Source organism: Zonotrichia albicollis, chromosome Z (assembly GCF_047830755.1).
Source record: "Zonotrichia albicollis isolate bZonAlb1 chromosome Z, bZonAlb1.hap1, whole genome shotgun sequence".
NCBI classification, from domain to species: Eukaryota; Metazoa; Chordata; class Aves; order Passeriformes; family Passerellidae; genus Zonotrichia; species Zonotrichia albicollis.
Genome location: NC_133860.1, coordinates 30,774,850 through 30,798,878, shown reverse-complemented (window position 1 = coordinate 30,798,878; position 24,029 = coordinate 30,774,850). Strand labels below are relative to the sequence as shown.

Here is a 24,029-nt window from a genome sequence, read left to right as displayed (position 1 = left end):
TTAAATTCAATTAAGTTGTGCAAGCTCCTAGCCTGCATGGGAGTTTGTCACACAAGTAGGTTTGCTCTGTCAGGTACTGAGATGTCTTAACAAGCGGAAAGAATATGTTCTTTTAAAATATTCTCTTTACTGCCTCAACTGCTGCAAAATCTTTATCGTTCTAATTGTTCTGGTAAGTGATGTTACCCAAGTTTCTCTAGACACAACCACTGATGAATTCCAAGGGTTTCAGAAGATCTGTACTCAGTTTACATTGTGGTATTTTAATTTCTCTATTAAGGCGAACTTCTGCCTCAAATTTTTGTATATATTTCTACCCTTTCTAGAGTGCTACCTATATTTAGTAGTACCCTCATGTATGCGCTTTGTGCACCACTGTCATGAGAGGCAATGATATTCAAATTTTGTTACAGATAAAACAGATATTTTTATCTTGAAAAAAAAATTGCATACTTAAGGTTTTCTGCTTTCTTCTGCTTGAATTTTTTATTACATTTGTTTTCTAGAACTGAATTTTTCACAATGAATCCTATGGCCAGTGTACAGCCTGTATATTCCTGGTGTCTCCAAGCATCTATAGTTTCTTTCCACCACAGTGTGGAAAATAAATTAACACCAACTAATAAAACAACTGTTTAATAAACTTATCTCATATATTATGGCATTTTTTATAATTGCTAATCTGTATGTGGCAGTTCAAAGCTGCTAGAAAGCTTTTGTTACAATTCAGCTTTTTTGTTATATGTTTTCTTTGAACTTGCACTGCAATGGGGAAGCTGAGGAAAAGGCTCTACTGATATTTGAAACACATCAAAGGCTTAAGAAACTAAACATGCAAGACAGATGCTTTTGTTAATGTCTGCTGTATCTCATTTCACAATCTTTAGCAGCACATACAGCTTCATGATTTCACACGACCACTGTTATCCTGCTCATTAATGTGAAAATTTGATGAGTAAAAAAACACTTGTTTCAGCATAAAATTCTGATTTTTTACAGGAATTATAGTTTTAACATGCAAAGTTGGAAAAAAAATTTAAAAAGCAATAAATAGACAAAAAATTGCTAGTATAAACCAAATCTTAGGTCTATCTTTCCATTCTTTATGGAAAGATAAATAGCATCTAGTCTGACAGTTCATGTATTGCAACCTATTGCATTTAACACTATAAAAGAGAATAGTAACTTCCACATTTAGCATCTGTGCATATGATTATGGCTAACCATATAACCAGATAAGCAGTAATCTTGGATTAGACATAAATTTTTAGAAAAACTTAATTTTTTATTTGCTAGGTGGTACCAAATCCCAATCCCAATTTTTCACTTAAGTGGTTTCTTTCTTAATGAGTTACCCTGACTTCCGCTTCTACAATTTGATCTCTGCTGAGCCTCAAAGTATTTTACATTAGGCAGTCATCTTTCTTTTTTTTTTATTAGCAGAAACCTCAGCACAGAAATAATCCTAGAAGTAAGCAGAGTTAACCACTATGGTTGTTAGAGCTAATCCTGCCTAACACAGACCCAACTCTAGACTCCAGTTCTGTAGTTTGAATTGGAAACCGTAGAGGAAAGGGAGTTTGAGACTCCTCATTCCTCCATGCGGAAGGATGCCCCAGGTATGCTTCCCCTGGTACTCCTATATTGCTAGCTTCTGATTGCTGATATCTTTTCTTGAAATATAGTAATAGTTATGGTCAGCATATTCTAATACACTGACTAATTAATACGAAACAAATTGTCTAATGAATGTTGCCCTCTGCTGCAACAATGCTAAGGATGTGCATGGGTCCTGTTTACAATTATAAGTTCAAGTGGTAGAGAGGCCTCTTACAGCAGAAAGAGATGGGTGCTATCCTCACTTCTGCTTTGTAACCACAAATTTGTTACAGCACTTCACACATACTTCTTTCCTTTTGGAGACCTCATTGAAAATACTCATCTGTAAATATTCCCAGCTTTCCTCCTTGCTCAGAATATGATACTACCACTGGGATTTCCTTATCTTGTTTAAATTGAAAATGGGCATGGACTAAGGCTGTCAGTTTTGGTTTATTCCAAAAAGTAGCAGCCAAAAGTTAAAGTAGCAGCCTTTAATCATTACCAGCAATATTAGTGCCACAACAGTGTTTACATCTCAAATATGCTTCTAATTTTCCCAGTCAAAGGCAAATTGTTGGTGATATCTTAATGTTTTTTTAGGTAGCTAATGCCAAAATGCAAGGTTATGATCTTGATCTGAATATTTCCCAGATGTGTGGTAAGGTGAAAGGTGGAGCAGCTAACAGAACTTGACTTCCTATCGGTGTTAGTCTAAGTTAAGTGAATTCTAAGTCAGGCATAATTAGAGAATGAGACCCCTAGAAACCTTCACCTTCACAACTGCTTGAGATGAAAGCTTCGCGCTTGGGTGAGTGTAACATAATCCACATGTTGGAAGAGAAATCAGAATCAGCTGTCACTGTCTTTTGCATATGTTTTACAGTGCCCCATTAACCACCTTCTTGTCAAAAGTCAGTGATCTTCTCTGAGCTTAATGCTTCTAATTCATTTACACTGGAATCAGGACCAGATTCTAAATCTGATGCTGGTTTGAACACAGTGCTGTCCACTGAGGTTTCAGTTTGCATATGACAGATCCAGTTTGGAAAGGTGTAGTTGATAGAGATGGATTCCAGTGATCCTCAGTTACAGGAGTCACCTAACTTCTTTTCAAGACAGACACATCAGATATAACATAGATAATAAAAACCAAGAAATAGAACAACATATGAAAATTTGGATTTGGCCCCTGAGGTTTTGACCAGAAGACCTTCAAAGGCTTTTGCAACCTGGAGCATTCTCTGAAATGAAAAAGCATCGAGAAATCTCTGCTGTGTCCAAGAATGCTGAAATTGTTAAGCTGGGACTCAGACACTGATATTCAAATAATTTGAGATAATTAGGAAAATTTGGTTTTTTTAATTATTGTAGTGTTTCCAGATAAAACACTGACATAGATGTCAGATAGCAGTCTTCTTTCAAGTTTTGCTATTATCCTGCAAGGTCACTGCAGCAAATCAATCAGTCCTCAGAATCAACTGTTTGCTGGCTTCCCAAACTGATCTTACTGGCTCTGATTGCTAATCATCCTGCAATGAGGGTCACACGCTTTCCAGGTGTGGTAATCTGTATGCTAATATGTAAAATTAAGTGGAGTGGCATTCAGGGGCATGTCTGTTAACACTTACAGAGGTAATGGCTTGTTTTTAATGTACATGGTAAAAATCTTTTTATGAGAGTAGAGTGGGAAGACATTTTAGAGTGGTCCCATAACAAATCCATCAGTGATTTGCCTTAGCCCCTTGTTACTGAGACATATGCCAGGTTTCTTGAAGAAGTGAAGTTCAAGTATTAGTAGGCTTCTCCTAATAACTTTCACTTATGTTCATTCACTTTTGTTAATGAATAACTCAGAGTTCTCATGTAAATGAGGATGTAGCTCCAATTAGAAACTAGGCAAAAAAAAAGCGAGAAGTTACAAATTTTTAGTTCTGCACTATGAAAAATGGTAGATTTTAATCTACCACAGGCTGCAGATTTGCAAGAATGTATTATGTATAGTTTGCCAAGCTATGTGTGTTTCATTGGAAGTAGCACAGAAATCAGGAATTGCTGAAGTATCAACTGCAAATTATATTGCAGTATAACTTGTGATAGTAATGATTGCTGCTTATATGTATGTTACACCTTTAAGAAGAGAGAAGGCTTCTCTGAAGTCTCTCTAAAGCAGAGCATAATTCTCATTAAAATCAATTTCTGAGCATTGGACTTAAAATGTTTTTGAGCAACCAATGGTGAAATAGCTGAGAATAGTGACAGCCTGGTTGCTTACCCATTTGTCTGACATGTCCTGTTGAAATGGAATTTGAGAAGGGTAAATCTGGCATAAACTTATGCCACCCTTTGGAAATTCACCATCTTCTTGATTGTGTGTAGCTTGCCTTCTTTGGGATTTTCTTCTCCCTTTTATGTGCCCCATTAGCACTGGAATCATTGCTTTTGACATATATATCAGAGATTGATATATAAAGTCATCAGATCAACTAGGAGGGATTTCTGAGGTCGGTGGGCACTAGATCTTGTCAGCTGATATTTTAGCAATGGCACTGGAAGCTTTGAGATACTAAAGGCAATGTGCTAGATCCCTTTGAGCCAGAACTGTTCCATTTTGACACCAGAGAGCTGGAAAGGTGGTTTGCCAACAAGGATGTCATCATCTCTGTCCTGTTAAAGATTTTACAGAGTCTTTGCTGTTGCTCACTATGTAAGTGAAATATATGAGACCTGGAAACTAAAAATCACCACAAATACTTTCAAATTATGTTACTCTATTGTTATAAGAAAATATTTTGAATATAATTTTTGCCCTGATACAAAAATTAATTCTATCTTTCCTTCCAGATTTTTATATTTTGCTGTCTCTGAAGGCTTTTGTGTTTTCATAGGCAGCTGAGAATGTAATAGAGGGACTGAATGGAGTCAGGCAGTTCAACTGCTCTGTAGTTGCATGGAAGGGAATTATGATTGAGCAGATGCATGACAAAAGATTCAGCAGTATTGTAATTTTTGTTAATTGTGCTAGTTTAAAACTAGCAAGGAGCTCCCAAGAGTGGTCTTGGCACAAAATTTTTAAAACAGGAAAACATGTAAAGTAAATAAAGAGACTGAGAGATTAAAGGTAGCCACTGTGATCCTTAGTCACATGTTTCAACTTAGTCTTTTTCTATCAAGTTCTTTTGTTAGTGTCTACAAGAAAAGGGGAGGAGATTACAGTGTGGGCTTGAGAATAAAAAGAGGTATTGGAAAGTAAAGAATAGGAAAAAATAAGTAATTCTATAGAGGTGGGCATTAAAAAATGGCCATTAAGAATCAAATTTGCATAGGTGGTATCTTCATGCTTTGCCTTGTAGGATACTTGCTGTCTGTGAGCCTGATTTGTGAAAGGAGATCGTAAATTAATAATTCTTGTAGGAACTATAATGGGGAGTCCAAGTTTCATGTACTGAATCACAGGTTCTCTAGGATTTACTAGTATTCAAACACAATTTTTATTTTGTTTTTAAGTAAAATTCCCTTCACATTTCAGTCTAACAGGATTAGTACAGTTGTCAATTACTACTTATTTACAGAAATCAATGCCTCTTTATAAACAGCACTGACTGCAGTGTTTGAGTCTGCAATTTGTTTTATTTGTCTAATAGAGCAAAAAAAGGAAATATGGTTAATGTTGGATTTGATCAGATCATAAGCACAAAATAAGCAAATTAAGAACATGGGGATGAGGGACATAAATCTCACAATTTAGAGGCAAGTATCCAAAGATAGATATAATATATCTAATCTATATAGACAATATACATGTATATATATGAATATATATGTAATCTATAAAGACAATGCAATGTGAAAAAACTATGGTCTTGAATTTTTTGTCACCATAATGTGAATGATTACACTCCTGCTATTGCCTAGGACTAGCGCTATATCTGAACCATCTTCTGCTGCTGCCTAGATGTTTTAGAGTTTCTTTGCACTCCTGGAATTTCAGTGAACTAGCCAGAAATATCATACAGTAGTTACAACTGGTTCCTTGGTAGTGAAATATCATCAGCACACCATGCACACTGTGAGTACATCGAAGTGCAAATACTGTAAAAAGTACTGCTCTTTGGTGTAGTAAGTCCAGCCCAGCATATTCAGAAATAATTGATTGGCTTCCTGTGTGTGAAAACAGAGTTTTATGGGCTTGGAAGCATTCTCGAGAGATCATGTGGTACATCCCCTTGTCCCACAACATATCTATCATTAACTCAGCTGGACACTTTTATCACCTGCTCCTAAAGTCTGCACACACTCCAAAGTATCTTTAATGAATAAAGAGAGTTTTTATCACCCTTATTAAAATCTTATTATTCTTAACATCCTCTCTTACTCCTCTGTGTAGCTGAGCCCATTATTTCTGTTGTCTGTTTCATGCAATATTCCTCTTCTTCCCAGAAATTTTGAACTACTTGAAAGTTACTGTTACATTTTTTCTTCCCAACTCTCCTCTTCCTAAGGTAAACTTTAACTTACAATTAACTACAAATCTTGTTTTTCTATGCCTAACACTATGCTGATTGCCCTCCTTAGGCTACCTTGAAACAAGCAAAGAACTCAGATGAATCGTTCCAAATGCTGGATTATGTAGAAAGATTTTGTTTTGTATTTTCAACATGTTTAGATGTGTCAGGAGGCTATTCACTTTTCACGTTCCTCCCTCAAGGCCACATTGTACACCAGTAACCACACAGAAACTTTTCTGCAAAACAGTTATCTTGTTCTTCTTCCTGCATTTGTGCTTCCTCAACACTTCATTCTATTTTTGCAGTTAATCCTGGCAACACTTGCCTAAACACAGTTTTCTAGCCTGTTTTTCATCCTACTTAAAATAAATTTATATTAAACTAGGGTATTTATGATAATGTATTGTGGTTGTGTCAAAAGCTTAACTACATAGCCCTTTTCATGACGTGACCTGTTACGCTGTTATAAAATCTGATTAGATTTAATGAAATTTGCTCTTGATTGGTCTTTGCTGGCTGCTTCTCTGCTTTCTTTCATTTCTCTATATGGAGGAATGTATATGTAAGAATTAAAGGATGACTCCACTGCTTCAGACGAAAGGTCAGTCTGGTTTCCTGTCTCTGACAGTAGCAGCAGGAGAAGCCCCAAGAGGAGAGGAACAAGCAGACAGTGCTAACTGCCTGCTACACTTCCCTACTGTGCATCAGTATGCAACTCAGAGACCAATGATTGTATTGATATACTTCTCTTAGAACATAATTTTGGGATTAATTGCTCTGATTTCTTCTCAGTTCAGGTAAACTGACATCCTAACAATGATTGCTGTAATCTGACAAGTGTGAAAAAAATCACTTCTTTAGTTTTAAGCATTAAATTGTTGTTTTCTGGCCAGTAATTTCATTTAAGATGCAGTGCATAGTCCATACTCCTTTTTCATTTTCTCAGTTACTTTCAGTTTTACAGATTTTTGCTACTGAAGTCATTTTTGTTCCACCCTGAAAAGCCAAGTGGTTTAGGTATTCCTCAAATACAAGTTAACCATTATTTCTGATAGTGCATGTTGCTCTTTCCTGTAACTTTTCCAGTTCTGTTCTATCTTTTATGAAACAAAAGACAACTGTAGCATTTGGGTTTAAAATGAAGTCATGGATGGATTTGTGGCTGTATTTTTCATTTCCTAAACATCCTACTCTTCTCCAGTAAATTTCAAAAATTTTTAGTACCTATTACAAGAATAAGAGCTAGCAGCTGGGCCATAAACCATTCTGTAACACATTCAATGTTTATAAACCTGATGTTATTTTTCCTGTGTGCATCACTTTTTACAACATTCACCTACACTGATATTTTTTCTGGAATTTTATTTCAGAAATTTATTTTCTGCATTTTATTCTGTAATAATTGCCTTATCAGGTTGGGTTCTGAGAGTCTTTTGCAATTATTATTCCCAATTCCTTCAGATTTAGTACCCTGAATAATTTAGTATCATCAGCAGGGTTTTTCATGGCATTACTGTAAATCATTAATGAATACACTGAGGACAGAAAATACCAGGACTTTGTTGATTACTTTCCCAAGAAAAATTACTTTCCCCCCCTATTTTTAACCCATAACTTGTTTTTTATTGTTTTCTATGCACCAGCTACACAACGTGTAGAAAGAACCTGGAATACAATTATTGAGTTGGTCAAGCACAAGCAGTTGTAGACAGTTTTACGTTTAATGTCTGTGCACAGGCTGTACAAGGAGCATGCTCACCATTGATCCCACATTCTCAGGTGTTTCTGCATCCACATGCAAAATCCCATTATATGGCAGCTCTGCTCTTCAGCTGCTCATCTCCAAAGCTGTCTACACTGCAGGTCTACACTGTCAAATAACTTATTTCCCAAGGTGGCTGTTGGATCCAGTGCTACTGTTTTACACTGCACTTGTTAGTTCACACCTAGCTTTATTTGGCATGAGCTATTTTCCACTGGGATCAATTTCCATAAGATTTTCAATATAATTCACTGCAGGGACCACATAAACAAGACCAAGCCAGTCCTACTTCCTTTGGTTTTTAACAGTTTGATGCCAGGCCGTGCAGAGCAGTGCCTACATGACCTTGCCATCAGACTATACAGGACCAAACTGGTGGGCTGCCACACAGCCTTCCCAATGTGTCAGACATCAGAGCAGAAAATCCACAGGTGTCTCTGACATACAGGTGAAGCCTCTAGAGGTAATATTCTGAGGAAAATTGATCCAAGCCCTCTCAGGGACACACCAGACCAGCTCCATAAGGTGTGAATATGATTGTCAGACAGGTTTCTTCAAATGGCCTAGGGACAGGTTCTCCTTGCAGTGTTAGGCAGTGGTGTAAACAAAAGTATCTCTGAACCTGACACAGAAATAGGCAGAGAGGATAGGACATTCTTTGCCTGCTCTCTACACATTTCCTGACACAGCTTCTGCTGGTATGACAGCACAAATCACACTCACTGTCAGCTGAGTGGTTCATTGGGGTGCCTTGCTTGAGTGTACTTTGTGCCGCTAAATTACAGAATGTTGAGCAGAAAAACTGGAAAAAATAAATCAAACCTTGTGGATTTGATACATTATCTTTTAAACATAGTTTAGCGAGCATTTGTGCACACACACAGTTTGAGAAGAAGTAGCCCCAAAAAATTTCAGCAATCCAGGCTATGGAACCATAGTTTTTATAAAAGGACAAGATGTGAGTTGCAAGCACGTGCAGGTAGATCACATAATCCTGTGTGCAAAACATGCTTGTTAGCTGTTATCTGAAGATGTCAGCAGGGAAGATGGAAACAATATAGAAGGAGACTTAAAGATAATAAAAGCAGAAGGGTGTGAAGTGATTGTGCTCTTCAGATCAGCCTTTTAAGTTTCTGTGCAAGATTGACGATTTTGTAATCCTGCTTTTTATGAGGTGTTGAATGAATGCTTAAGAAGACAGCACTTATCAGTGCTCATCAAAGTTTAAAAAGAACTGTTTGTACTAGCAGTCTGAAGATACGGGGTCTAACTAGGTTAGAGACAGTCAAGTATTAAAGATGAAAACACTGTGAAAGACATATATCAGGTTGCACTGCAGCAGGCCATAGTTTACATATGTGTGCTAGAGTACAGACCTTGTTACATGCTTTTACTGCATACCTTTGATGAAGAAGGAAATGTACATAATAGGTAAGGCAAAGAAAAAAAAATCTAGCATTAAATATTGAGAAGTGGGTCACCTAGCATTGTAACAAGAATAATACAGTTATTGAGTGGTGTCTTTTTGAGTGGTTGCCATTTAGGATGCATTAAGCACACAAAATTATTTATGTCAGAGAAAGAAAAGCAATTAATGGATAAAAGAGTAAACTGGTGATCAGAGGTCATCATGTTTTTTTCAGCTGCTAAACTGCTGGTCTTAATATCTTCTCATATAATAACAATATGCAATTAATTTATCTTTCTTTACTCCGAGACTGTTGAACAACAAGTTTTATAACAATTGCGTCTTTCAATAAATACTTTGTTTGAAAAAGTTTAGAGAGGAGGAAAAAAAAGCCAGGAGGACCAAAAACAGATGTGAATTTTAAGGAATTTTTAGATACAGTGAAATACTGTTTTCATTGATTTTCTAAATACTGATTACCCATACCGTAGAGCTGCCCTAGTGTACACTTCCCAGATATTCATTCTGTTCCCAGAGTCCTTATAAAGTTTTCTTTCAAAAGTGATTATTATGATCAAGTAACATTAGGAATATTTGTGGCATTGCAGAAGAAAACTACTGAAAGTGTTGATGAGTAACTACCACCAAATATAATTATGTGAAAAATAATGATCATTACAACTGTCCAGGGGTAATCTTTCATTATAGACATGTGGGTCCCGTATTTTAAAATACCATGGATTCCTTTTTCCCCTGTGAGGCAAAGACAGACATAAACCATTAGAACCAACAACTAATAGATGTGGATTAGTGTGTTTGGCAACTTTCTGATTTGCAGGGAAAACACTAAAGCATCATTTTTTTTCCAGAGAAACATAGCAGTAGCAGAATACTGCTAGAAACTGCTCTTACTCATGGTATTTTAAAGAGGAGCCTGTAGAATATTGCAACTTTTTTTTCTATTTCCCCCCATTACTAAGTTATTATGCCCATAGACATTTGGGAGAAGATCCTACCTGCCACAGGCAGTGCAGTGCACACTTGTAAGCTTTGTGATAGCTATGCAGGTAGTTATGCTTCTGTCTCCTACCTTCCACAATAAGGTAAGTTTTGAGATGGGGAAATAACAGACCATATTTTTCCAGTCCTGTTTGCTTGCACAGAGGGGAGTCCAGATCCACCCTAAAGAAAAACGAGGTCCAAAATGAAACAAAACTGATGAAAGAGAACTATTGTCCCATTTAGCTGTTGTTCTAGCAGCCTTAGCTAGAGCAACAGCCACTGTATGTGTCAGACAGTCTTAGCAGCAGACAACAAACTTGTCATTTGGATAAAGATTGTTGGTAGAAAAATTGCAGAGGACATCTGCAGCACGCTGGGTTTCCTTTCCCAAAACGCCTGTACAATGCCTCATAAGAGTTTTTTCATCTGTTTGTACATACTCTGACTGCTTTAGCACCCTGGCTCGCTTCCATCTGCTCATATATGTCAGTGCCTAAGTACTGTTTGGTTCCATTTAATTGTCATTTGCACCCCCTTTGCAAATACAGGTATTGTATCTGCTAGCTGATTTCAGCCCATTAATTCTCTTGCCAATACATTACACCCAGCTAGGAGATACTCCCTTCCCCAGGAGGGAAAGGACAGATTGCAGGTGATGTACAGATACTTCTGTCAGCTACCATGCCTTTGGACTGTTCCTTCTGCAGTGCAGCTGTCTGTTATCCCTCCATGGTCTGTTGGAATGGACATTAAATGGAATAGCCTTACCTCTATCCAGTTTCTTCCAGTTAAAGTTATTCACTTTGAATCTTATACAAGTGGTAAAATGCAGGAGGCGAATAAAGTAATCGTGAATGTCAAAGATAACTTGGGATTTCACCCAGGCAGATCCATACAGCCCTCAGAAAATGTACTGATCTGTACTACTCACTTATAAGCTTTCCATTGTCCTGCATGTTTCTGTGGAGACATGGAAATTTAAGATTTGGCAGAAATCCTGAGTGCCTGGTCCTGTCTACAAAATGGAAAAATACATGGACTGCCAAGTTTCGATTAGGATTTGGATTAGGATCCAAGTTTCCTTATAAACACATGAAGTAGTCATTCTGCTCAAGTCAGTACCCATCAGGCCTTAGTTAGAACATTGGTCCAGTCTTGGGCACCTCAGTTCAAAAAAATTAGTCATCTGGAAAGAGACCAAAAAGAGTGCACTAGAAGGTCCAGAAAATATATACTACTAAAACTGACTGCAAAAACTTGGATTGTTTAGTCCTTAGGGTTTAAGGCTGATTTGTTTTCTATTGGGAGTTTTTTTTCCAAGCCAAATAATTCCAATGATTTTGTTTATAGGGCTGCTCCACAAACAGTTACATTTGAAGGGTTGGTGAACTTCAGCACAGAGGCAGGAAAAAGAAGCCAGGGAGGACTGAAATTCCTTAAGGCATCTTTGTCAAGAGATCTAATCAGATAACTGCAACCCTGCATCTAATCATATGTACTATACTGTTGTGGTGTTTTGTTTTCCATTTTCTCTCTTGGCATATGAATCACTGCTCTTCCTTGGTTAGTATGAGTTGTCACTTATAGCTTCTCTGTCCCAAAACCAGATCAGATAACGTATTCCTACACTGTCTGTGTCTAATCTAAAAGTTACCAAATCTTGCAGTGTTGGGGTCACGCAGGCTGGGAGGCTCAGAAATCAACATTTTCTGTCAACATTCATGCAGCTGTTTATATGTCTTCCCATCTTAGCTCAAAACACAGAGCCCAAGAAATCTGAGCTCTGGTTAACAGAACCAGAGCCAACCAGGTACTGTTGGCTCTATGTGCCAACAGCATTCAATCTCAAGAGCGTGAATGAAATCCATCTGAAGGAAACAAACATGTTTATATTCCCTAGCACTTTAGCTAAATCTGATTACACGCTTGTGTGTTTGTGATGAAAGCGACAAACATGGTGTCCTTGAGGTAACATCTGAACTCATCATAACTGACAAGATAGATGGGTCCTCAAAGTCACTTCCAGCATTTCCCTTGCTTCAGTTTAACCTGTCTAGCTTTGGAAACTTAATAGAGGGAGTGGTGGTGTTTAGAACTGTCCTTTGAAGTTGGCTGTCTTCACTGACCAGAGAGAAAAATGTAGCCTAACTGTGATTCTGAATTAATTGTTTCTGTTACATTGCAGGATGTATACTAGCTAAACTGATTCCTACCAATTTTGTAGCTAAACCTGAACTCCTCCTTTGCTAACCAATGGCTCTCATTATCGATCACTAAGAGGTTCTCTCATCCCAGGTGGCACCCTTCATTTGCTTGGCTACAGAGAAACATTGATTGACTCATCCGTGCTCTGCTCTGAAATTAAAGCCATAAAAGCAGTAAAAGATGAAAAGGAAGTTGGTACAGACTGCGTGAATCTGAGAACGGTCTCTAATAATTAGTCTTTAATGTGATTTTTATGCACTGTGGACCTGTCACATCTTATGCTGATACTATGGTAATGCAGGAAGGCTCAGAGGTTTTGTTACCATAATCTTCCATAAGTTTAGATACATATCTCAGGCTTATCCAAAAGTATTAGATGTGCGCATTGGATAGAGAAGTTCATGGAACATTAGTATTTTGGTTATAGTTGATCTAAAGATGACATATTAGCAGATTGTTTTGTGGTCTTTCAGTACATTAACTTCTGACTTAGAGTAGGAATGATGGCAGTCTCAAAAAAAAAATCAAATTTAATAAAATTCAGAATCAAGTCTTAAAAACAGAACTGGTTTAACTTCAAATAAACTTAATTTTTAAGTCAAAGTTTAGGTTTGGTTATTATTCAGGTTGGTTATTATTTGAGGTTTCTGCCCATAACTGTGGCACTGTGGGTTGTGTGACTTGTATCTTAAGCTCCCTTACAAATTCAAGACCTCACTCTTCATCTACAATACTTTTGCAGACAGAAGAACACTCAAAGGGGGGAGGAGAGATTGTTTGTGGATTGCTGCATGTATGGGATAATCTTTGAAAGGTGTAGGAAGATGAATGGTGGTTCCGTTCTTCTGCATGGATAGGACTGCAACTAGTGATGGAGATGTTCTAAATGTGTTTATAAGAACTCCTTACATAAATTACACAACTACAGGAAAATTACCACTGTCTCACACTGCAAAGGAGTTGAATTTGGCCCCAGAATCAAGTGTTTCTTGTGGCAGACCACGTCTACAGCCACTGCTCTTCTGCCTTGACAACAGATCTGATATTCTGTCAAATGCCCTTCCTAAGAATTGATTGACATAATTTCATTCTATTTCTAGGATATTATGCATTTTTTGCTTCATATTTATCAGCATTTTTATAAAATATAGGACATTTTTAATTAACATATAACCAAGGAGGTGCAATTTTCACTTGTAGTTTTTACAGACCGTCTGTGCAAAGCAAGAAGACAAACAGGTTTCTGTTGCCTTGTAATATGTATAATGATCACTTCTATAAAGTATCAAAATACAGTTTATTTAAGGTAAATACATTTGGGTTCTATTGGGAATATGTTTAAAGCCTTTGGGACCTGTAAAGAGAGTGCATGCACAGCTACAGGGCACATCTCATCTTGATATTTGAAATTTTTCTAATTATAATTGGAAATTATTTGGGTATTGAAAGCTATGCTTTTACAGTGAATGTGGTCAATGAGGATTAGTTGTAATTGTTGGGTTTTACAAAGTTATGGCTGTGAAATAACAGTGTGCTATCTGGTTTAAAGCAATAATAGAGGCCAGAACATTTTGATTTATTTTTAGTTAATTCATTTTCATTTCCAAGTTCCTAAGAAGCATGAAATCAGAATAAGTAACTCCTAAGACTTTTACCCCAATAACATTAATTTTTTTGTACTGCTTATTATCAAGAATAATTGCAAGTCACATTATATCATAGAAATTATTTACCTTAGAGATCTTCTTGGACGTAAGTCTTAAGGCTTGGAAATACCTAAGCCCAAGCAATGGTATAATATCAGATACAAGAAGCATGCAAGGAAGCATATTGAAATGCCTTTTTTGTTTCAGTCTTAGAGAAGAGAAAAAAGAGTTCCAATGAAAGGTAACATTGTTGGGAATAGAATAAGAAAATAAAAAAAATAAAAAAGAAAGGGATGGGGAAAGGGGGAAACACTGTAGTTTTAAGCTTCATACTGTATATCTCAATTTCCTTTTAAAATATATTCCTGCTGAATTTAATAGCACTTCAAGAATAATCAAAGTCATATTTTCACCCTTACATCAAATGCATTTTACTTCTTTTTATTCTAATTAAATTATTTCAAAGTTCTAGAAAGTTCTTAGACTTTCTTGCAGATTCATGTCAGAGGAGTAGGTGATTTATCTACAGCAGATTTGTCTATATCACTGAAACCAATAAAAGATTCCTACTCCCTTCAAAAGATTTCTATCAAATTAGAGATTCTTCTCTTGGGAAGATCTGTAAATACAGTGAATAATTTGCAATCTAGACAAAATCTAGCTGGTAACAGTGCTTGTAACTAGCAGGTAACTCTTCGGGGGACTACAGAGAGTAGCAAAGTATCAAAGTATCAAGTTAAGTCTGTATTGCCCAAGGGTTAACAGATCAAGATTAAATTGATCTGAAAGAAAAACATCCATTAAATATCTACTTCTCCCAAATAAAATACTGTAGAAGATAGAAAATGCAAAATTGTCAACAAAAAATATACCTTTTTAAGCTTTCAGGTACACAGAACACACTCAGTGAGAATAAATCCAGGATCACTAGTGATGATATTATCAACCTGATAATAATTTGGAACAATTCTTCTATGTTTGGCTACAACTAAACAGCTTAACCAGCTAAAAGCAAGCTAGTTGTTTTGAATATAATAAATGTAGTAACATTTCTCCTCATGGACCTCCTTACAGTTGCTCCACCAGGAACATAATGGAGTATGAAACTGCAAACAAACTTTACCAGAAAAAGCAGACTATATTTTCATTAATTGTACTTGTGTTATTTTTATTTAAGTATTTTACTGGAAAGCAGTGATGTCCATCATTCAAGTGCAAGACACTTAAAATGGATTAATTCTGTACAAGTTTCTTATTTAGGCACTGCTCTCCTTCAGCTCTTGGTGAAATAGTTAATGAAATAGCCTAATATGTTATTGTTACAATGATAGTATAGCAAAATCCAAATCAGTTTAATCCCTTTCAACATGAAAATTTATAATGGCACATGTTATGCCAGTATTTTTCTTGCTTCTTTGTTTGTGGTTTGGTTTGGTTTTGGATTTTTGTCATGGTACTGGTGATAGGAATGGACCCAGACACAGTTCAGAATACAATTCTGTAGAAAGAATTAACTGAATTCTTCTCATCAGTTTTGGCATGGAAAATAAAAAAGAAAAAGGCATCACTCATGGTGTTGTAGCAGTGTGTGCATCAGATTCTTGCCCTCTATTAGTTTGCTATCCAGAAGTTAGTCCATTTTACTCTGATTTTGAGCACAATTACTTTAGCAGATGTCCTGTGGGAGAGCTGCTCAGTCCTCTATAACAATGCTCTCTCAGAAGATCAAGAAAGCAACTTTGGCTTTTCTTTGCTGTGAAAATGAACAATATTTTAAGAATAATAGGGATTAGAGCCCTGCAAACATGGACTCACTGACCTGCCTCTATCAAGGGCATGGCCCTGGTTAATGTAAGCTACCACAGCCTAATCAAGGAGGACAGTTTTGGCCCTCCTGTAATTTCCCTATTAGTACACCCTAAGTGTGCCACACTGAGTTAGCCAGGATATTGATCTAACTATTGCTACATAGGTGTCAGGGGAACAGGAGAAATTTTGGAGCCAGGCATGCAGTCTCCTACTCCCAAATCAGTATGTTCCTGGGCAGAAAACAGAGATGAAAAGATGTATCTCCCATTACAGGTCCCTTGAAGCATCCAATGTCCCAGAAAGAGACTGTTTTAAAGCCAGGGTGTGGGGGAAGAACAATATTTATTACAAACAGCAAAATGTTTCTGCTATCTGGAAGACAACGATAGTGTGGCCATTAGTGTTGGTTTTACTGTTTCTCATATTGTCAACACACTTGCCAAAAGTGAATTTATCACCTCAGTGCAACCAAGAGATTTAGTTTATCTAAATGTTCTACAAGGAAAAAATTGTTTACCCAGGGTTTTAAAGATTGGGGAAAATCCAATATTCTATTGACATATGCTATATATTTAATTTGATGCTGTGGTTCAATGTCTCTTCTGATAAATTATAGTAAAATCTTTGCTAGGAAGAATGAAGTTGTTTCAGTATCTATGGGTTGTAAAATGTGGGGTTAGGAAACATGTTAATTGAAAAAACATTTGTGTATATTCTTGCAGTGACTTAAAAAATACTTCTGCTGAGTTTTTTGTTTAGTTGGTCCTAAATATTACAAGTCTTGTATTTTTCAGGTTTATTGTCTTTTCTACAGAAAGAAAATCCTGTACAAAGTGATTAAATAGCTCAATTTATATTTTTTAGGCATATTGGAGATAACATCTGTAGAAATTGGAGTTGTGGCAGTTAAGTCTATTAAGAGCAACTACTATTTAGCCATGAACAAAAAAGGAAAAGTCTACGGCTCTGTAAGTACCTTTTCACATTCCAGATGGATTTCAGGAATCAGCCCAGTTCTCTGTCTTGCCTATTGAAACACTGCTTGTCTGTGTATTGCTACTAAATAGAGCTGAAATTAGCTGTTTATCAAAATTTCATCCTCTGATAAACCAGGATCACCCCTCTCCACAAGCTTCCTGTTGTTTGCTAAGCTCATGTCATACCAACATAGCTGCTGGGATTTATCATGCTTACTGCCTCAGTCATATTGCTTATTAAGGAGTGTTCAGTAGACAGGGTCTCACAAAATGTAATCTTTAAGGCTCGTTTTCCCTGGTTTTTTCTACAGAGCAATCACACTTAGCAGAAATTTGAGGGTGGGGAGAGAGGAATAAAGGTGCCTGAAATCATTGAGCTGATGGAGTGAACACCCCAAATCATTAAATTAAAACTTGGAAGAAGATTCCTAGAGTAGCAGGCTTTAAATTGACTATATTGACTAATGAGTAAGCTTATGGACAGTACAGCGAGACATGAACTGAAATATCAGCAGCTGAGATTTATCTGAGCAGAATTCAGGTAACACTTGAAAGTTGTCCATATACACTTAATTTGTATTTGTGTAAGTTTGGGATTACAGATACTTTCAGGGGAAAAAATATCCAAACACCAAATCCCAAAAGTAATCAACCAAACAAAAACAAACCAACTCAAGGAAACTCAGAAACTATCCAATTTTTTCTATAAAGTGATATGATCTATAAATGCAACAATTAAACTCAAATATATCCTCACACATCCCCATGATTACAGAAACACCAGGTTGTTCTGGTATTACATCTGGTTTGATTTGCAGTTTTTCAATGTTTTTCCAGTTCCTGGAAAGGTTATGAGCCATTCTGCAGGTTGCTTAATGTTCAGATCATCCATATGCTTTATGGAAAGGATGTCACATATAGGGACTGAGTTTATGGTTGAGCAGTGTAGCTAGGCCACTTATTTCTGCTGGAAACAATGAAGTAATGGTAATTTCAAGTGAGACTCAAAGGATCTCTAGTCATTTGGTTCTCTTTCTTAAGAAGAGAGTGTGTTTAGTTCATACAAACTATATACAGTGTCCTCTCTCACCTACACTGTGGCTAGTCACTCCTGGCTCAATAACGTACTGCTGGTTTTCTAAACTCTGCGACAGTTTCAAAGAATCACATTAAGGAGAGACAAGAACAAGACATTTTTCTTATACTCCTGTAAATGTAGATTTAACTTCTAGATTTATACTTGTCAGAAACACAGGATGGTCAGTGCTTATTGAGAGAGGAAACTGTGTACTGAGTTACTCAATACAGTCATTGATCATGGGTGTGCTTCTGAGGTAGGTGAGGGTTTTAGCATAAATCACCATGTTCAGTCCACACATCTCAGTGGTGCAGCTCAGCCATTTGTGATGGTCCATCCCAAAGCCCAAGACAGACTCTCTAACCCCAGTTGTCAGCCTTGCCTGGTTGGTGAGAGTCTGTTTAGAGTCTGTCCCAACACTATATATGTACAAAAGACATCGAAGCAGCTTTCATGTACCATAGATGGAAATTGCTGCCATAAGATTCAGTAATTCATAGTGTATTAGAAATAGTGTTGACAGGAAGATACGAATGTGGGAAACCTTTTTTTTAATTCCAGCTGAGATAATTTTTCAATATTCACATCATAAAATCACAATATAATGATTTATCAAAACCTATTCCATAATACTTTAGCAATTTCAAGAATGCTTCTGTTACTATTTTTCCAGTAATCCCAGGACTTGCAGTTAGCCTCATATTACTGCAGTGTGGCAGCTTGCAGATGGATACGAATACCAAAACCAGAACCAATAAAAATTCTAAAAACACCCTTGAGCACGTGCACAATAGACATTGGTGCAGACTTATGCTGAAATTTGTTTTAAATGAGTAAAGCAGTCCTGTGTAGCACTCAGACCCCTGCCAGTAAGACTTCAGAAGCACATCAAAACATCATATTTTCTGTTATCTAAGAATAGAAGTACAAGTTGAATTTGAGTACAATTCTGCATCTAAGAAAACAAGCAAAGCTCTTTCTGTATTAATCAAATACTTTTCCATTTGACTGATTTTGGTTAAAATGAGGGGGAAAAGACTCACTCTTAGATTTCTTTATCAAATTTAGCTTCTTTAAGTCTCTTTAACATATTGGCAGATAGGAGAAGTTACTGTGGTTTAGGACTGTGATTGATGAGCACCTCTCTTTTTAATACCTTGATCCCAGAGGTGACATATTGCAGAAAACAACTGGTAAATTATCTATATGGTGGCTTTGTGGTGAAGGCAGTGCCAATAGTGGTCTTGTAAAGAGTCTTGCCTTGATAGTGTCTTCCTCGCTGATCATTGTTCTGATCATAATCCTGAAATTAAAGAACACTTTGGGAGCCAAATTTAATTTGAATGTGTGCAATTCCATCAAGCAAGTCTTCAATGGTTGTAGAAGCAACCAAGGGAAACGAACTGTTCACACAAAATGCTCACTGGATCAAAGCCCTTATCATTAACTAGTATAAAAATTCTAATTTAAATTAATAGGTATGGGAAATATATTTAACTTGATTTAATTGACATGAAACTTGATTTATTATTCAGACATATTTCTTGTCTTGTTCATGATCACATTAAAAATAGTACATGTAGTTAGTACATCATACTCTGAGATTCTGACCTGCTTCTCCCTGAGCTGTGCAATGGCATCTTATTTTCTGAAATGCAGGAACAACAAAATGCTGATTTTTCATTCTAATTTAATTATGTTTCAAACACCCTAGTTTTAAAAGCCTTCTAAATGCAATATAAGTAGTTTGTTAAAATTGGATGGCTTTATATATACTTGTTTATGAAAAGAACTATTCTTGACTTCTATATAGAACAGTGCATCTACGTAAAATTACATTTAACAGTATAAAAAATAAGTAGGCTCCCCTACGTTCTTCCACAGGCTTGTATTTTTGATTCATTTTAACAGCCTGACAACTGATTCTCCTTTAAAAACAGAAAATCTTAATCCCTGGTCCCATACATAAAATTACTTCCAACTTTGTTTAGTCAATAAGATATGGGATCATGCATGATTCCTTTTTAGGCTAAGCTTTTTTTCAGGTCAGCCAAGTGATAGGCCTCACACCAATTGTGATAGCAGCCTAACAGTGATTTACACCTATCCAAAAAAAAAAGCCCTTTTTCATCACCAGAGTGGTTCAAAGATTCTTACTTTAAATAAGAAATAGTCCTATACCATCAATATTTGTTTAATGTATAGTATCAATAATTTCATTCAAGGTATTTAAGAGTTAAATTTGTTAGAAATGAAATGTGATTTATGATTCCAAGATTGCTTCTTTATGCTTTTGAGTTTATGAATGAGAACTTAATTTAATATTCTTGCCATATTCCAACACAGATACCCTGATTTTCAGTTCTTAATTAATGAAATCATTTAACTGCTATATTTATGCATTGAATTATTAATTATATCCTTTTTTAATTTCACTTTTTGCAGTCTAACTGATGATGCTTTATATGCCATGAAACTTTTTTTTAAATACACGGTGGAATCCTAAAAGAGTGTCACATACAAGAGACTACAATCTTTTGAAACATTTTTAAAAAGTATTTTCTTTCAGTATGCTGAAATATTATGTTTGTTCTGAATCTGTGGGTTTTTTCTTCTTTTAACAGAAGGAGTTTAATAGCGATTGCAAATTGAAGGAAAGAATAGAAGAAAATGGATATAACACATACGCATCCTTAAATTGGAAGCACAATGGAAGGCAAATGTTTGTGGCCCTGAATGGGAGGGGAACCACGAAGAGAGGACAGAAAACAAGAAGGAAAAACACTTCAGCTCACTTTCTTCCTATGGTAGTCCTGTCGTAGATGAACAAACTTTTTTTGACGCAGTTGAACCAAAGGCTGTTATGTCAAGAATATTTGGTAATTCTCTTAAAAGGTAGATGCGGAGAAGTAGCACAGACATCTGCATGTTTGAAATGAGAGCAGGGGAAGCCTTTGAAGGTTTTGTACTTATTGCTGGCACATGAAATACCTTTATTTAGTTCGTTGTCATATCTTATAATCAAAATGAAGCTGGATCAAAGGGGATGGAATTTATTGCCAGTGTGAACTTTTTTTTTTTTAATCACTGCAACAGACCTTGATGGACATAGGACAATCTGTTGCGTGATCTTCATGGGGAATGCTATTTATGGAATACTAACTCTTATCAAAGTCCTTAATTGCTCATTCAAGCCTAATGATTCAATGAACAGTTAGACACACAAGCATTTACTGGAAGCACTTGGGTCATATGCACAAATAATGACATTTCTGGAGAAGCCTTGTGGACGAATGGATAGGATAAGCAAAGTAGTGTATAACTGTTCTAACAAAATGAATAGTATGGTTTGCTTGTATGTCCTAAATTCATTTCTCTTTATTTCTCTCTAAGTTATTTATTTAATAGGATGTTAAATATCTTTTTTATTTGAAATGTTTCCTCATTTGCTTCTTTCTTATTTTCCCTTTTTCTTAGTACTTCACAGAGAGGTTGATAGATTAAAATGTCAGAACCTCAGAAGTACTCAGAGAATTAGACAAGGCTTTAAAGGGAAAATTTAGAGTATACTCCATTTTTTCATAAACTGTCTTGCACTTAAGCATAAGACCAAACAAGCAGTGCTTGGATTTATGGTATTGAGTGTCTTTATATTGCAGAAATTTTTGTACTTATCAGCACTCAAGAAAAACCTTCAAGAAATACTTTGTTCAAAGGGTCTTTCTGCTATTTTGAAGTTGAGAAAAGGAGCCACATCTGTACTTGGGTGTCAATGCATCTGTGTGTATATTCACCTGCCTTTAATTTCAGTTTGGAGCTAGGATCTAACACACTGCTATCAGTGTGATATTCTGCAGCACACATTGGGCTGGAACCCTGATGTGGTCAGCCCTGTTAAAATCACTGAGACTGCGAGCATTGAAGTAAAACAGTAGTGTGTAATTCCTAAGTGTAACATTTGGCCACTGAAAGGCAAGCAAGAAGGCAGTCCTGCATACCTTACTCAATTGATACTTGTTCAACCCATTTGCCTTTGGTACCAGCTTGAAAAACCACGGGCATATAGTGGGAGTGATGTCTAGCTAAGGGCTGCAAGACCAAAATCACCCTCGTGCGATCCAAATCATGCTCATGCGTTTTTCAGAGATTATTACTCATGTGTATATTATATATGAGAGCCAACTGAAAAGCTGTGCTGGTTTCCAGCTTTAGCGTGCCTTTCACAACCATCACAGTAACTGAAGGCTCAAAATACATAATATCCAGCACAATTTTATGAAGTGTTACTCATCCCATGGCTTAACTTGAGCAACTGCAGCATAATAAAGTTAAGCATAATATGAAGTCTGTTCAATTAAAGGTACATAAGGTTTGTTTTATATTTTGCTTTACTCAGTAATTTTAGAGAGCTCTGGAAAGCTCACCAGTGTAACCATATTGAGATTCATTTTGTTAGAGCAGATAAATAGAAAACAGTACATCAAACAATTTGTACCACTGTCTTCACATTGTATTCCACTAAATAAATAAATAAGCCTTTGCAGTGTCTTTAGTAAGAAACAAAAGTAGTATAATATTATTTTGTTTTAAATACTTTACTGATAACTATAAGATTATATTGATGCTGCAGTTTATCTTCAATATTTCTCGTTGTGAAAAAGTTGGTTTTATTTTTATTGTTTGGAGACTGTATTTTGGTACAAAGGAGAGCCTTGCTTAATGTGTCTTTTTGAGAATGTTTAACCTCTATAAAGGCTGGTGTTGTTGGAATCTTCTATAACTTATTTAAGTCAATGTTTAACCAGCACTTCAATCTTAATCTGTTATTTAAATAGTAGCTGTTTTTTAAAAAAAAAGCAAAAAAAAAAAAAGCTTTCCCATAAAATACAAAATGGTCAGATTATCTTTCCTGTCCTTAAATAAAGTCAGCTCTTTTAAAACTAGGAATTCATTGAGAGACAACATATTTTTAGTTGATAGCTGATGTTGCATTTCATGGTAGTTTATCTCCAGTTTTCTTCTTCACAAATGACATTTTTCTAGAAAGAGAAATAAGAATTTTAGATTTTAAATGTAATTGCAACTCACAGCAAAATTTACCTACCATGATAAAAGCGAGTCTCTGTTTAAATTTGTAATCAGTAATTAAAACTGACAAGACATAATGGACCACCCATACTGAACCTTCAGTATGAGTTGGATGAATGCAGTATTGAATGACGACTTAAAGAACATTTAGGGCACAAATGAAATTCTCTTCTTACAGACTTACCTAGATGACTTGGTCAGGGGAGGATTATGCATAAATATTATCATAGTACTCAAAACACCATGCTGCTCAAATGACAAGATCAGGAAATATCACTTTTCCAAAGTGAGCCAGGAGCCATTTGTGACATGAAGAGTGGTTTCTGAAAATTAACCAAAATAAAAAACCCTTGAAGGAATCAATGATTCCTGTGTGTTTGGTATACTGTAACACCCACTATAGTGGGAGCAAACTGCAGATATTAGAGTATCCCAGGTCCTCAACCATAAGCTCTGTTTTCTGTCACCCTGAGCATAACAGTCTCCTGAGTAAAAGGAAAACAGGGGAAGGGGTTTAGAAAATAAAAGGGATACCAAAATCACTGAGCAACAATGTATAGTATGTTATATTTAAATAAAAATAATAAAATGTGGGGATTAGAGAATAAAAGTATTGTCTTTGTTTGTTTTATTAACCTAAAATTGTACTGCACAATAAAAATAAAGAAGAAAAAGATCTGTTGTATTACGAGCTCTGCTTTCATGCTGTGTACTCCCCAAACAAAAATAATTTTAACATTTCTAAGTATTTTTAATATTTTGTATGTGTGAGGCCTCTATCTCCACACTAATAACAACCAAATGTTCCAGATTCTTCCTGTATTTGAGTCCACCTAGTTTTATACAGTGGAAAAAAACAATTAATTTAGAGGAAGCTTGATTGATGAAAGAAAGAAGGGGTTTAGGAAGAAGAACATGTACTAAATATAACTTAAGCTATAAGATTC

General features: G+C 36.0%; 1 protein-coding gene across 1 annotated transcript in view; it reads left to right on the top strand.

Annotated features, from left to right (window-relative positions):
• FGF10 (fibroblast growth factor 10) overlaps nucleotides 1–22,887 on the top strand; it is a 57,725-nt gene extending 34,838 nt beyond the window's left edge. The window contains exons 2-3 of the mRNA XM_005493723.4: nucleotides 16,804–16,907; nucleotides 20,619–22,887. Coding sequence (XP_005493780.1) covers nucleotides 16,804–16,907; nucleotides 20,619–20,816 — 302 coding nt within the window. The 3' untranslated portion in view covers nucleotides 20,817–22,887. The remainder of the gene's footprint in view (nucleotides 1–16,803; nucleotides 16,908–20,618) is intronic.
• Nucleotides 22,888–24,029: the final 1,142 nt, after the last annotated feature.